Source organism: Lagopus leucura, unplaced genomic scaffold, assembly GCF_019238085.1.
Source record: "Lagopus leucura isolate 7727_CA_CO unplaced genomic scaffold, USGS_WTPT01 Super-Scaffold_100009, whole genome shotgun sequence".
In the NCBI taxonomy this organism is placed as follows: domain Eukaryota; kingdom Metazoa; phylum Chordata; class Aves; order Galliformes; family Phasianidae; genus Lagopus; species Lagopus leucura.
In genome coordinates this window covers 11,136,460-11,152,420 of record NW_024962266.1, presented here as the reverse complement: position 1 = coordinate 11,152,420, position 15,961 = coordinate 11,136,460, and the positions used below count along the sequence as shown (strand labels likewise).

At 40.5% G+C, this 15,961-nt stretch overlaps 1 protein-coding gene across 4 annotated transcripts in view; it reads right to left on the bottom strand.

Annotated features, from left to right (window-relative positions):
• The window catches only part of CDC14A (cell division cycle 14A), a 55,713-nt gene extending 42,392 nt beyond the window's left edge, over positions 1-13,321 (bottom strand). For 3 of the 4 annotated variants that reach the window (XM_042873844.1, XM_042873845.1, XM_042873843.1), the window contains exons 1-3: positions 13,208-13,321; positions 12,793-12,883; positions 2,795-2,870 (exon numbers count right to left, since the gene is read on the bottom strand). In XM_042873844.1, coding sequence (XP_042729778.1) covers positions 2,795-2,870; positions 12,793-12,883; positions 13,208-13,313 — 273 coding nt within the window. In that variant the 5' untranslated portion in view covers positions 13,314-13,321. The remainder of the gene's footprint in view (positions 1-2,794; positions 2,871-12,792; positions 12,884-13,207) is intronic. The other variant, XM_042873842.1, reaches the window with a different exon arrangement.
• Between the last annotated feature and the right edge of the window lie 2,640 nt (positions 13,322-15,961).

The window sequence follows — 15,961 nt, the reverse complement described above, 5'->3', positions numbered from 1 at the left end:
TAGGAATTTCTCCCTCTCTGATTATGCCTGCTTCTTAATTTATTTGAGTCTGCATAAGTTTACACGTGCTCAGATGACAGTGCTTTAAATCATTTTATGAAATCAGACTTGTTTTTAAGTGGAAGAAAAAAATTCATCTCATAACTTAATTGGAGGAAAAAAAAAAAAAAAAAAGCTTGACTAAGCAATTACAAACAGAATTCAGAGAACAAGTAGGAAGACAGCATTGCCAAGCATTTTTTCTTGCTGTCATCTCAGTCTATATCTCCTTAGCAAAGCATTACAAACATAACAAGGCCAGTTAGGTTTTCAGTGCTTTACCTTCAACAACAAAAAATAATATTTGAATAAACTCTTCAGTTCTTTAGAACAGAATTATTCACTGCTTTTACAGTCAGTCAGCACAAAGATACAACAGTTCAAAGTGGCAGTCTGTCAAGTAGAACATTTTAAAATCAGGCATTTCTTCCTCCTCTCTGCCTGCCCAAAAAGGAGAGGTGGGAGCAGAACTGCCTCCTTCGTGCTCCATCCCTCTACCAAAACAGAAATAGATGCAGTTGAAAGAACTGAAGAGGAAACTTGGGTTTTGCTTGTATTTTAAATGAGATCCTATAGTCACATTTCTCCTGCCTCCGTTTATATAAATTTTAAACAAAAACCTTCCAAATCATTAAATTCCTTTTGCAATATCATATCCACACAGATTATCACACCTAGCACATACTTTCTGTTCCACACTTCTTGCAAAGGCTTTTCATTAGGAAAGCACACTCAGTGCATTTGACTAGTGAAGCTGAGCAGAAGTCTTTAGCAGTTACATGTACACATCAGATGCATGCTTCAGTCTGCGGATGAAGCCCTTTCAAGCCCGCTTACCCACTGCAGATAGTATCTAAATTAAGACAGACTGTAGTACATATTTTATGTATTAGGGAAGCAAGGTTTACATTAGCAGCTACTGGCCTATCACAAAGGTAGTTCTAATCAGGCAAACTGTAATCTATTCATGCCAGAGTTTCTACACTACTCAGATGGCATTCCAGGCTCTAGTTGTTTGAATTCAGATATTATTTTCCACTGGTTGCACTATCAGATTACCCTTCTCTACTGTGCATCAGTAGTTTAAAATTAACTTGTTTGGAATTAACCTCTGGGATCAGTAACGGACAGCACCTCATTTCCAGCTGATCTGCTTGAGATTTCTCTGTCCTGACAATCTGTACTCCACACCTAGCACTGAGTTTGCTTTTTTTTTTTTTTTTTAAACTTGTCAAAAAATACGAAAGTTAAATTAAAATATCATTAACTACCGTTAAGCCAATCTGCAAATGTCAAAGTTAATCATTCAGTTTTAATTTGGCTCCCTTCTGTATTTTTCTGCTTTAGAATATATGGTCTTTAGAATATCATGATTACACACCATCTACAATTAGCAACTTGCCTTGCTTTGGGCAGATGATGCAACAATAAAGGCGTTACATTTTAATACTGAATCATTAAAAATAGTTCTAGTTTAAGTAGAAAGCACAAAGTTACACTTCAAGTGTGATAAATAAAAACGTGTCCCAAACTGATTTCAGTCTGTTTGAAGCTAGAGAAACAGAACTGATGGAACTTATCTCTACAGACCAGGGATATGCCGTATCAGATAGCATCACGTACAGTAACAAAATCAAGTAGAAGCCATTCAAAAGTAGCTGCTGCTTAGAGACTGTTTGGGCAATGGTTTGCTGCTAACACCACCTGTTCTGTTTTCCCTGTCTTTCCTTTTTATTGCCCTACTTAAACTGTCTTCAATTCAACCCACAAGTCTTTATTGGTTCTGCTCTTCTGGTCCTCTCTCCTGTCCCACTGGGGCTGGAGTAGCAGTCAGCAAGCAGCTGCTGTTTGCTTAGTTGCTGGCCAAGGTCAATCTACACCAGGCTTGTGGCTTTATCACAGGACAGTAGTGTTAGAACAAAACTCAGCTGGCGTGATCTTCCAAAATAAATGCTGCATTCCCATATTCACAACTACTTCATAAAGTAAGGACAAACATTTTGCAGACAAAAGAAAAGCTACTATGGTACCTGAAGATACATTTTCTACATCTATAGCAGAGCAACTCATAATTGCCTTAAATCTACAACACTTGGGTGGAAGCAGGAGAACAAGTTTTCTGCAAACTAACTGAATGCAGTGGCAATTCTGCAAGTACTACAGAAAGAAAGAACCATTTTTATACGTGTAAAAGACTTTTCTAGAACACCATTATTACAAGCAACATTTTATTTAAATGAAAGACTCCAAAGTTTTAACTTCTTGACTGAGTGAGATTTAAATATTGTGGTTTTGGAGATCACACTGTTCTTTACATAGAAGACGAGGGTGAGCAGAGATGTTTGCCTTAAAATCTGTTGTGGTTTGTTGTGGGGTTTTGTTTGTTTGTTTTTGAGGGGGGTGGTTTTTTTTTTTTTTAAGCTATCCATACCAACAGACCAACTTACCTAGCTGCAAACCCATGAAACATCCACACAGCCATACTAAGTCTTGTTATTTACTACTTCATTACAAATCTAAGAATATAAAAGTGAAATCATCCTTTCCTCACCTCACCTGCTGAGCAACGATGGCACATCCCTTTTTTTTCGTCCTTCAGAGGCAAAAGAATTCAGAGCAAAGAAGAGCCTTAAGCTTAGTAGCAATTATCTATAGATAGTCAGTACTTAATAATTACTTTCAAAATGGAAAACAAGTTTTACCTCAGTTTGAAAGCACAATAATATAGGAACAATATTTTTAAAGCAAAGCTTACCTTTAATTTCTTATTAAGTTTACAGCAATATCTGTATAACATCGCCAAATTTAAAGGTCCAAAATCTGCATAGAAACTTTGTGAAAAGAAAACAAATATGTTATTTATGCAAAATAGCTAAGCAAATTTCAACATGCACAGTGTTGATAGCTAAAACTGCACAACAGTAAACTCTGGGGAATACTGAGTAAACAATATATACAGTGCACCACATAAACCCTTTATTTCAGCTACTGCAGTAACTGAAATTTAAGCCCACTTCTTTTTTTAACCTCATCTTCCATTATTCCAGAAGCTACATACTATATACACACACACCTTACATGGAATCCTTTACTGCTTTTCCTTTTGTCCCACTCAGTCCTCTTGTTTCTACTAAAAGTTCTTAGGAGTTCTTCATTTACTCTGTGTTTTCTCATTGTTCCCATCCCTCTCTTCTAGATTTTCCTTAAACATTCACATGCCCCTTAATGCAGCAACTGCTGCCCATTGGATGAGAGAGCAGCAATAGTCCATACAGGAAAATCGATGTACAAAATACAAGTTTCCAGCAGGGATTCACAGTGCGCTCTCGCTCTCTCTCTCTCACTAAACGTAAGGCTTATTACTCCATTATTATCCCTTTCAAACATATGTTCTCTCAAACAAACAAACAAAAAAAGCCCATTAAAAAAAAAAACAACAAAGCCCAGTGAAGAAGAGTGAATTATATTGGCCCAATTGCTGTCCAGAACAAGCACTCTGCCTGCCACACTGAGGAAATGTCAATATCATCTTCTTTACAACATCACATAATAGCACAAATGTGTTCACCCCGGCAGCACAAAACATTTGTTATAATGTTGAAATACAGTAGCTCATTAGCTGGGTCAAAGACTAAGCTGTCCAACTCCTAGGATGGTATCTCTAAGATCACAGAACATAACTAACACAAATGAAAATTTTTGTGGCAATAATGCAGTCACTAACTTCTAGAATTTCTCAGATACGGTCAACAGTTACAGCTATCTTAAAATCAAAACTCCCCATTACGTTCTTAATAGAGATTAAATGAAAAAAGAACAAGCATGCTTTACAAAGCAATAATTAAAAACGTTAGCTCTACAGACACTGTAGTGAACATGGCTTCCAGGTTAGGTAGCAGGTTCTCACTCTGCAGCACTAACATCTTAAAACAATGTTCCAGTATTATTTAGAGTATTAACTCACTTGTATGATGGAAAAATAGAACTTGGATTTTAAGATTCTTGAAAAAATATCATGGTGGGAAAAAAAATAATAGTGAAACATAACTGTTTCTAATACAGCTTTGATGAGCGTAATGATGTTACTGAACACACAGTTTGTCTAAAGCACAGAACTACAGCTGTGCTTTAGGTTTCCATTACTATCCATTTGCTAAAACTACAGCCATATGAACTCACATAACCACTTCTAATTTTCTGCACAATTGAACTCAAACAGAAGCACAGGAAAAGCAGATTAAAATGAGTTCACCAATCAATTTACCAATAATAGACAAATTATTTACTGTTTTGATGGATGTAAAGAAAAGATAGATTTATTTATTTAATCCAAGAAATAACAAGATATTTCTAAAAAATAAAGCTACTCAAGTTCTCTGATTTACTGTGATTTTCCATCATTTGCTACAATTAAGCACTCCATGCTTTTCTTAATACAGCCAAAAAAAAAAAAAAAAGTACCAATATTTAACATCCTGGTATTACTACTGCTTGGCTGATACTTTTCAAAATCCAAACACAGAAAGAACAGGCACTTTTAGTCAGTCGTGCACCACTATTACTGCCCATACATAGGCATGAAAAAAAAATATCAAAACCCACTGGCAACTCCTAATTCCTTTACACAACACCATGGGGCAGCATAAACAAGCCAAAACAAGCCATTGACTTCACTGATACAATGTTGTGATACATGCACTAATAATTTTAGCTTTTCCCACTATATATCTTCAAACTAAATTAAGCTTGAATGTTCCTTTTAAATGAAGCAAAGTGAAACAAGCATTTCAGAGTTCTCCAAATAGAGGAGTTCTCTGACAAATAACATAAGGCTCTGTACTGAAGTCAGTAAACTACAAAACTCATCAATTTATATCCTTAAAACTGAATGTCTGACACGCTTAAACAGAAGAGTTTAATCTTGTCCGTGCCGCTACTTTAAGAGTAACAGGCCGTTTTTGTCCTTGAATTCAATTTAATACCAAGCTGGTCAGCGGATTTTCTTCTTAAGAACAGAATTTTGAGAGCTATGTACAAGTAGAAGGTTGGAAATCAGAGGATGGAAATGAGCAATGAAGAGAAACAGCATACCGAGTCAGCCTCTCAATTAAGAGTTTGACCCAGCAAAGTTTAAGACAGAAACTTAAAACCACACACACACAGAAATGAAATCTGGTTACATAATATAGTCACCATTAACCAGTATTCATTCACTGACAATTCTTTCATAGGTAACAGATTTTCATTCTATCCAGACGTTCTTGTAAACGTTTGTACACCACATGGAATCAGCACATCTCTGAAACTTAAGCCAGTTAAGAGACAGTCATTTGCAACAGGGGTGGGAACCAGATATGAGGAACAGAATGCAAGTACGGTATTAATCGATGTTTAATCATATTTTGTTTTAATCAAGTACTTAGATGATAGCTAAAATTATTCTTCCCCCTCACCCCATGGAAGCTTGCTATCTTTATGCTTCTCCAGCTACACAGCAGCAAAACCCCCCAAATCCAGTATGTGAATATTTAAATATTGTGCTTCAGAAACACTGTCATAATGCCACCTGGGAGCAGAGGCATAGGTTTCTGTTAGAATCGACCCCTCAAACCACCCTTCTCATCAGCTCTCACAGCCTATCATTTCAGATATTCGCTGTTTTGTATCACAGAAATTTTCACCTACCTAGATAAGCCAGCCCCAGATCAGCTCATTAATTTACTCTTTCATGCAAGCACTTAATTCCAGGGAATTAACATGTTAAACAGATACAGTCTAGGACCACACAGTCTTCAGGACAGAAACTCAAGAAGTTCCTGACTGTAGTTCTGTGCAATGCCACATGAAGGCGCCATGAGTCAGATCAAGCCGTGGGCACCTCGTCGGAAGGAAGAGGGTAACTTTACCAAGTATTTGAATTCGGCTGACCCCAGCACAGCAGTAAATGATAAACGACTTCAATATCTGGAAGTAATGGATGGAGCCCAGTTACGACCAGTGAAGGGATACCATGTACAGGCAGTCTCTGAAATTAATAATGACTTCCGTATTAACTTCACAATCAACAAATTTATAGCTAGGGCACCACGTTATCTATCAAAAACAAACTGAACTACTTACACTTTGCCCCAGAAATCTGAAGCTGTACACAAAATTTCCCCCACAGATAGATGTACTAACTAAGTAGTTTTAAACTACCATTCCCTTATGAATTTTGTGATATAGCAACAGAAATATAGATGAGAAGATAAGACACTCCTATTTGAAGATTTATTTCAGGATTCTTCAGGGCAGATCAGTGTAAGTTTGGAACTGCTGCTACACTGAATATGAGGGTACGTACATATTCTGCATTCAGTAATAGGTATTTACAGCAGCTTGAATATGGTACAAACCCTAATTCTCATACTGGAAAACAAGATAGAACATACACAATCAGTTCTTACCATGCACAAATGCTCAGAGGAGATGATGTTACTTGCATGGCAGCTTTTTTGGTGTTTCAGTTAATAACTTTAAAACAAGAGCACAGTATAGCTATTGCAGTCTCTTCCTGGAGCACATATACAAGAATGGGAATGCAACTACTCTTCTCTACAAGAAGCTTGCTTTGTTGGAGACTAACAACTATATAAAAGCCTCTTTCCCACCAAACAGGAGTATCTCAAGTTGGCTGTTATTTGGGCCAAGAGTTTATCCATAACAACTGTAGAAAGCAGTTGAAATGCATTTTCCTAAATACAAGACTAAACTAATTTATAAACATGTTATAGAGATCCAGTTTCCTGCTTGGGTTACTATTAAAAATTAGCAGTAAGACTAAATTAGAATGAGAAAAAAAATATTCTCCACTTGCTTTTCTCTCCCCACTTCCTAGGCTGGATCACTAGAACACTCAGATGTCTGCCCCACGGGCTCTCAGTGCAGGTATTAGGCAATACAAGAACCAGCCACTGCAGAAGCTGCTACAGGCAAACAAATGGCTGCTACAGGCAAACAAACCATAAGCTGAATCGTCACAAATTTTCCAGATGAAAGACAGAAGTATCAATCCACATATTCACTACAACATAACTCTGGAGATCCTGAAATCTTACATATTTGGTTTTCCTTCTCCCACCCTTGCATCCCAAAGCATGTCCCACATTCCCACTTCCTATGAGTGCAAACAGGATGCCCAGCAGCATTAACTGCTGCCCTAGTCCCACCAATTCCTGCCACATACAAACTGCTGAGAGCTTTCTTATCTGGGCCAACACACAATCCCCAACACTTTTCACTACTCAGAGATTGCACAATTCTGAGTGTCAAAGATAGAGCAAACAGAACTCTAGAAGCAATATTGCTCCACTGCTTACATCTGGAGACAGAACAACACAGAAGTTACAGATTACACAAAACATCAGGTACTCATTCCATTTCCCCTCGGATGTTCCAAATCTCCAAGATCCCATTTATTCAAAATCCAAGAACAAGTTGCAGCTCCAAGTTATCTACACTTAAATAGCTACTCCAGATGCAAGCATTTTTCAAACAATACTTCTAGACATCAAGAGCAAAGTACCAGCAAAGATATTCTTCCATAGTGTTTGCCTGTACAAGAGTCTTAAGATGGTTAGAAACATACTTTCTATGGAAAATAAATCATCTTAACAGTGACCAACTTTCTTGTAAAAGGCTTTCTATTTCAAGCTAGATGTCTGTCCAGTAGGAAACTGGAGCCTAGAAAACAGATAATTCCAGTACACATTTACAAGAAATCCTCAATGCCTTTGTAATTTGCTTTCATCTTTTCCATATGAATCACAACACAGTTAATGTTGGAAGGCATTCCTAGAGGACACCTAGTGCACCCCCCTGCTCAAGCATGGATACTGAGGATCACATCCAGACAACTCTTGGAACATCTCCACTCAGGGAAGCTCCATCTGGACAACCTGTGCCTCATTGCCTACACAGTAAAAGTGCTTCCTGATGTTCACGCAGAATCTCCTATTCCAGTTTGTACACATTGTCTCCTGTTGGCGCTGGGTACAACCAAGGAGTCTGGCTCTGTCCTGTTTGCACCCTCTGGTAAAGTTTACTTACTTGAGACTTCTTTGGGCTAAACAATCCTAGCTCTCTCAGTCTCTATTCATAGCAAAGATGCTCAAGTCTCTCCATCAACTTGGTGAAGGCGGCACAAAAGTGCACATAAAATTTATTAAATCAATACTGGAGAGTACATCTCAAATGCTAAGGTGCAGAGCTTCAGGAGTTTCAAATAAAATTGTACCAGTAGCTCATATTCTAAGGAGAAGATGATACTCTCAGTTTCCAGACCTCCTGACTTCACTTGCAGTGAATTTAAAAGCAGTTATTTTAAGATGATAAAGGAAAAAGCTACAGTATTGTTATGGCCAATTTTTACAGAGGCCGTTAATAAAACTTATATTTATGAAGCTTCATTTCTCTATATATTTACATTCGTACTAATAAAAGCTGGAAGCTAGGAAGTTTCTTAGACATGATGTGGTTTTGTCACTGTTTTTGTGGACTTGAACTCGCTAAGTAATCTTGGTCATTTGATAGTGAAGTTCAACTCTCCAAAAACTGGAAGTGAACAAGGAACTCTCTGTTCTCTGTTTGCTCTAACATGGCTAAGGTTTTCGTTTCCTTTCAACTGATATAAGCCACAAAAGGATGGTGAGTTCAGGTTTCCTATGCAAGTACCATTTTATCGGATAACCATAGAAAAGCAGCATTTTACACTGATCAAATAAACAAACTAACCCTTACTCAAATAATCAGAAAGAGAAGCTGCATTGCATATGTGTATGCAAAGAAGAAAACATGTCCTACAAGTTAAAGTCCAAAGAACGCTCATTAAATGAAGACACAGTTTTGAATTTTATTGTATTTCTGCTTGAACTCAGAAATATTGCTAACACTAAAACTGCTGTGGAATGAGCAAGTAACATACTGTGGCTTGAAGGCTGCATTGTAAAACATAGGATGCACGGGGAATATCATACTATTTACTTCTGCTGCTGCTCACCAAATTTCAGATAAGATTTGCAAAAGCTGTTTATAAAAAAAAAGATGTGAAGCTACAAGTGACCAAGTAAAAACACAGTTTATGAGAATTGTCATTATTATTTACAAAAAAAGTGATACTCCCAGTTTTAACTAACTTTTAGTTTTGCTTGAAAAATTTACACAACAATAGAAAGGATGTTACAAACTGTTTTGATGAAAAGATGTGACAGTGAAGTTAACCAGTCAAGTGTAATATTCCCAACCCAGATCCGTTTACTGAAAGGTAAAGCATGAAAGACACTATTCTTAGAGAAGAAAAAGCTTCTTATTCTTGTCTAACTCACTAATTGAGATCTTGCCAAGGCAAGGCTTGTCCATTTGCCAAATGACAGTCCTCATCAAGCTGGATTATTTCTCATTAACTCAGTTTTCCTGAAGCAATCATTACCTGCAATACATTATTCTGCAAGACTATTCTCTTGCATGTAGTACTGCAGACTTACTCAGGAGGTACCTCAAAGACTTTCAGAGAAAGACTGACAACATCTTACAGAAACAAAACAACTGGGTGGGGAGGGGAAGCTGTAAGAAGTCAGAGTTGCAAAAATTCATTCTAAATTCAAACAGGAAATTCGCATGCTATCACTTCTCTACGGCAACAGGTTCCAGTTTAAATTGCAGCATATGCAACTGAAACTGTGACAGTTCTACTAGTGAGCTCCCAATCAAATCACATTTGATATGTTCCAAAGCACACTGAAGTCATTTCATTTTTCAAAGTAGCAGCATTTAAATAAGATAATTTTATGAATTTGTTAAAACAAGTTTGTTAAAACAAATTCACTAGAGTTAAAAGCGAAGGCTGAACTACTCAAGATCACGTAACCACATTTAGGGTATAATCTGGTGATAAATCATGCAAGAGGAAGTGGTCAGACAAAAACTTCCAGACCCATCAAATTTAGTATTAGAGTACTTTTCTTTAATAGAGTACACTGTTAATTTACACTATTACTTCCTTATGTCTCACCAGGAGTAAGGAGAAAGAAAAGAACAAAGTGAGGCAGGAAGGAGATCAAGCACCACATGATCCACTGATACGCTCTCTATAATCAGACTAACAACCCCATACTCACATACTCATGAGGTTTTTAGACCATGTACTGCCTCAAAGAAAGCAAACTGACCCCACTATAGTCAGCTAAATTAATTTCTGCATCACTTCACAGTTTGAAGTATCACTAAAGATAGACCAGCCCAAAGAAAAGCAGCTTAGTTCCATACACAATGAAGTACCTCTGTCTAGTCACTAGTATGATACATCTTAACAAAACCAAATCAGCAAATAGCCATGTGTATAACCAAGATGTTATAATTGCAATATAATCAAAAGAGTAAGGCAAAGCTGTATAATCAAGATGTTATAATTGCAATATAATCAAAAGAGTAAGGCAAACAAGGATCACAAAAGAGAATAAGTAGAAGAGCTTACCCTTGGGTTGAGCTCACTAGAAGATATCAAAGAGGAGGATCTCCAGAAGAGATCCTTCCCCTCTGGTAGCCAGCTCTTAAATAGGTCCAGGCTCCACCCCTTCCGGTAGCACAGGTGAATTGCCTTCACCTGTGCTCCTCTGGCTGACTCATGGCTCACCTCAGGTGATCAATCAGAGGTTCAGGCCGTGACTCAGCAGTTCCCATACACCATGTTAACACAGTTATTTACATACCTCATAGGTGCTGAGGATTTTGTGTCTGAACAGACATCTATTCTTCTCCTCTCAACTGATTGAACTAGTTCAATCACAAAGCAGAAGCAGCCAAGAAATTTTGATGAGGAAGAGCAGCATGGGTAGGCCATTTTGAATGAAAACTAGAAAATACCATTCTGAGGTACAACACCCCTAAGTTAACTTTCAAATTCCAATTTACTATCACATAAATATTTCCAATTACTTCCTCAGAAAGGCTGCATTTTTGAGAGAGCTATCAGGAGTCCCAACTTGGTGTTGGAAGTTGGGTTCTATCTATCACTGAGAGACAAACTTAGGTGTCAAGGCCTATTTTTGCTGCGCAGCCTGTGAAGTACAGCAAACATTTAGCTCACTGAAAAGCACAAAGGGAACCCATAGTAGGTAGAACCAGCATTTTCCTAAGCTACCTGATTTGTATTTTATTTCTCTTTTCTCTACTAGCTTCCCAGTTTCAGAAAGGTGCTGGTAAAAAACATAGCACGGTAACCCTGTCAGCATCTGCTTTTACTTCCCTGAGACTACAAGCCCCTCAGAGATGGGAGTGAAAGGAAAAATAAGTAGAGTTTTTGACATGGTTTTACTATCAAATATTGCATACACTAATAGAGATGTACACCACATTGCAAATATCAATGGAAAATTTAGCGCTGCTTATCTAGAAGAGCTAGGTTATTATACAGATGCATTCATGCCACCTGACAACTGTCACTTAGTTTCTACTTCATATTACATTTTACTATTTTGAGAATACTACAGGATGAGTATTGTTACTATATCAAAAATAGGATACCTTTAGAAACCGTCCCAATAGACTACAAAGTGTCCACTCAGAAAGCATACCACAAGTTACATGCTTAAAGTCTTAAATACACCCTAGAAGATAATAGAAGAAAGCAAAGACTTCTTTATCTTGTTTATGTGGTATTATGTTACATTCTGCTGCATGGTTAGCTGATACGTGGATTAAGGGGTACATTTATTGAATTTGCTTCAATGACTGTTACATAAAACACCCCCAACCCAAACAGGAAGCTACAAATGTTAACTTTGAGAAAGAATCATCAGGAGCTCCACTAGAAAATAGACAGCTGAAGACAATGAAGATTCAAATTGCATGTTTAAAAAAAAACAAACCAAAAAAAAAAAAAAAAACCAAAAAAACAAGCAAACCACAACCTAGAACTGTAATCTTTGCATAGAAGATAAGCCACAAATTGAGGAAAACTACTATGCACCTTCACAAAAGCAGTACTGAAGTCACAGGGATAGGATGTGGTTGATACTCTTAAACCCACGGGGGAAAAAAAAAAAGTTGCATTTTTCATGAAAGGATTTCTTTTTGTCCCTCTAGAAATACTATATAGTGTAAACCCTCTGTCAGGTGGTAGACTGTGCAGAACAGCTATCTGAGAAGATAATCTAGAGCAATGACTTTGTAACTGCAGCACAGAGCTATTACTTTGTTTTGTGTATATTTCATGTTTCTTTGTAGAACTCCACCCATAATCAAATTAACTGTTGATTTCCTGCTCTTTCAGTGTCTTCCAGGCAGTAGAAGCTGTTACTTCACATAATGCTTTCTCTTCTGTTTTAAAAAGCTACAAAAGCCAACAGGAAGTGCTATCTAAAAACTTTGAAATAAGTTGCAGATGTGATTCAAACACAAATCAAAGTTTTGCATTTGGATGATTCTGCAGGAAAGGTGATCGCTTCATACTCTGGCTACAGGAGAACACAAGAACGATCTGTTTTTTCACACGCAGTCACACTAAGCAACCTTCTATTTAAGACACCATTTAATAAGATGTAATTAGTCCTAAGAGGTCTTCTCCAACTTATAATAGAGCTTGACAGCCCAGATACCCTCTGCCCTAGATCGGCTACGACGCAACTGCTCAGCCACCGCTTGGAGTTATTTTAGTAGCTCCGGAGGATTTTTAGATTTTTTTTTTTATTTAAACCAAAAAAGCCGTTTAACACTTACTTCTCATAGACCAGTTCGTCGTCAGTACAGAAGTAGTGGGTGTTCGCCGTACTTTTGGGCTTATTCCGCAAAGTAGCGAAGTAGAGGCGATCTGAAAAACAGCGGACGGCCGCGTTGCGCAGAGCGGCCCGGGGCTCCCGCTGCGTCGGGCCTCTTCGGGAGCCGCCTCGGGCCCCGCGCAAGGCGCCGCTAAGCAACAGGTGCCGACCCGCAACCCGCCGAAAGCAGCGGAGGAAAAACTACTGAGGCGTTCCACACAGCGGCAGCGGGGCTGGCGGCTCAGGAGAACCGCGAGGCACAAGGGACCGACGGAGGCGGCCAAGCGCGCAGAGCGGCGGGAGGAAGGGGAGGGGGCCCGAGGGAGGCAGCGGAGGCAGCGCAGCACAACGCAGCACAGCGCAGCCCCCGCTCTCACCTTTCACGAACTCGGAGGCTCCCCCCAGCACTTCGGAGGCGGCCGCCGCCGGCTCCATCTTAAACAGGGCGCGGAGCAGCGAGGCGCGGGGCGGCTCCGAGCTCATGGCGCTCCGGGGCAGCGCCAAGGCGCGCTCGCAGGGACGCGACCCGCCGCCCAGAGGAACCGCCCGCCACGGGCCACGCTGCCGGGAGCGCCGCCACCCGCATAGGAACTGGAATGGGGGCGAGAGCCGGCTTCGGGACGCGGCGAGCCGCCGGGCGGGCGATAGCCCGCAGGGACCTCAGCTCCACCCCGGCCGGCTGGGAGCCGCCCCCTGGACAAAGCGGCCGCGGGCGGTTACCAGGCGACCGGCGGTGCTGTGGTGACGGCGATCCCGAGCCTTTGTCTCCGCCGGCCGGGACCGAGGTGGGCGGGCGTCCCCCTCGGCCCCCCCAGCCCCGCCCTCCGCCTCTCAGCTCCCCGGGTTTGCCAGGCACGGCCCCGCCCTCCGCCGGCGTCCCGCTGGAGTGCGGCCAGCCTCGACCCCGGACGGCGCCCCCGCGCCCCGCGGCGCTCCTTTCTGCTCCGTCCCTGCCCCGGGGCTGCGCTCTGCGGAGCGGCCCGAAGAAACACAGTGCTCCGGTACGCGGCTCGAGAGATCTGAGACGGCGGGGGGCGAGCCGAGCTAGTATCTCCCCGGCGAGGAGTGGACGTGAGCGAGCCGACGGGCCGGGCAAAAGCCGCCTCGGTGCAGGAAGGGGCATAGGGAAGTACCGCGCGGGGCCAGGAGAGCCCTTTCCTCACACCCTGAGCTAGGACCCATGTTTGCGAAGCCCGGGCCCGGCAGGCGCTACCTTCTCGTCTTATGGACAGGCAGACCCACCAATCACACGCTGCCTTCCCAACTCGCCTGCCTATGAGCGGCGCACACTGAAGAAAGGGCTGCTCCCGGCCACGCCCCTCGGGCGGGTATCACCTCGACAGCGCCCCTTCCCGCCTCCGGGGATCGCCGCGGTCCGCGCAGTGTGTGAGGAGCTCCGAGGCGGGAACGGGGCCCTGAGGGCACCGCAGCCTTAGCGAGTAGAACTCCTAACACGTTGGGTCGGGATTCCCTTTCACTGAGAAGCTACGCAGCGGCAAGACATTTTGCACACGCTGCTAAGTCTGTGGTAACACTAAGCTAGGTTTTTTTGTTTGTTTGTTTGTTTTTTAAGTGAAAGATTGACTTCTGGGGGTTGAACCTCAATAGCTGAACAAGCCTATAATTTAATTAACCAACTGCTGAATAACCACCTTTTAAAAGCATTCCGTTAGAAGAGCCTTTCCTCCACCCACCTCTTCAGAAGGAGCCTGTAAGTGCCACAGACAGCTCATCCCCATAGCCAAACACCAGAGAGCGGCACAGGAGACCTGCTCTCATAAGAAGAAAAAAAGGATGCTGCTCTTCCCCAAAGAAAAGAAGAGAAATACCTTAAAAAGACATTACAACATAAAGTCCTACTCAGCTCTGAGGTCTGTGTTGTTGCTACCACTTTTTGTAACAAAAACAATTGTTACTGTCATTTCATACCCTTCTATGTGCTGCAGGTGAGGCCAAACAGCACAGAAAGCACTCCCCTCTTCCATTTTTAATCTGTGCTTAAATACTACAGGAAGCACTTCTCATGCATTTATTAGTTTCACAATTTCTTACTTATTTTTGGTACTACTCTAATAATTCATATCTTCATTCCTACACTTTTTTTTTTTTCTTCATAGCTCCAGAACACAAATATGACTCTCTTTGAACCTCCATGAACTTAGGTAAGGAACATCACTCTAAGTACTCTTTTGTGGAAGATGCTTGCAAGGCCATAGTCATGTGTCAGAACTAAGTTGAAAAAGGTTGTTGTGGGGTATTGTTTGCTTGTCATGTAAATCAACGTGCTCATCCTTTAATATGCCTCTCTCTTCCACTTTTATCCTTAAATAAATCACATACTCCATACTTCATTCACAATCAAGGTCTTGGGGTAGAAATTCTCTAAGGAGCAGATTCATAACCATACCTCCCTAGCATCCCCCTTACTCTACAAGTCAGTGCAACATACATTTCTAAGCACATGCCACACTATGTGTTGAGAGTACATATGATCACACTCAGAGGAACTTCAATTGAGGTACCTTTGCCAATAGAAGGAAAGATGGAACAGTGTAACAAGGTTCACACCCAGTATCTAGAATCTGAAGCTAGTTTTGTGCTTAAGTCTATTCTTTGCAAATACATCTTAGCTAGGTTGGTATATCTGGGATACATATATGTTTATACACAGCTAGCAACTGAAGTCCCACTATCAAAAACTGTTCTCACAGATGGCTTGCATGTCTTCGGCAAGATCACAAACATTCCTTTGGTTGCATGCAGATACAGTTAGTGGCAATTAGATACATTTTAAGCACAGAAGTACTTAGTCTCTCTTCTCCCCTGTGAATATGTACTAAATAGTAATGGATTTTTAGTTCTAGCATTTCCTCTTAGCTTTTATAGCATGACTAAGCCTTTTAAAATGCTTTCAGAATGTTTTCACCTCATACTTTTCATTATAATCACTTCCAAATGCTATTTCTAACATTTGATCAAGCCTACAGTGACATCTTGTGGCTTTTTTTTTTTTTAAACTATAGAAGCAATCTTGTAGCCTTATTGCAATTTCAGGACTGAAACCTCTTTAAAAATTACAGAATTGTATTTATCAATAATTTGAAAGTAGTTTGATTTTTTTTTCAGTAAAA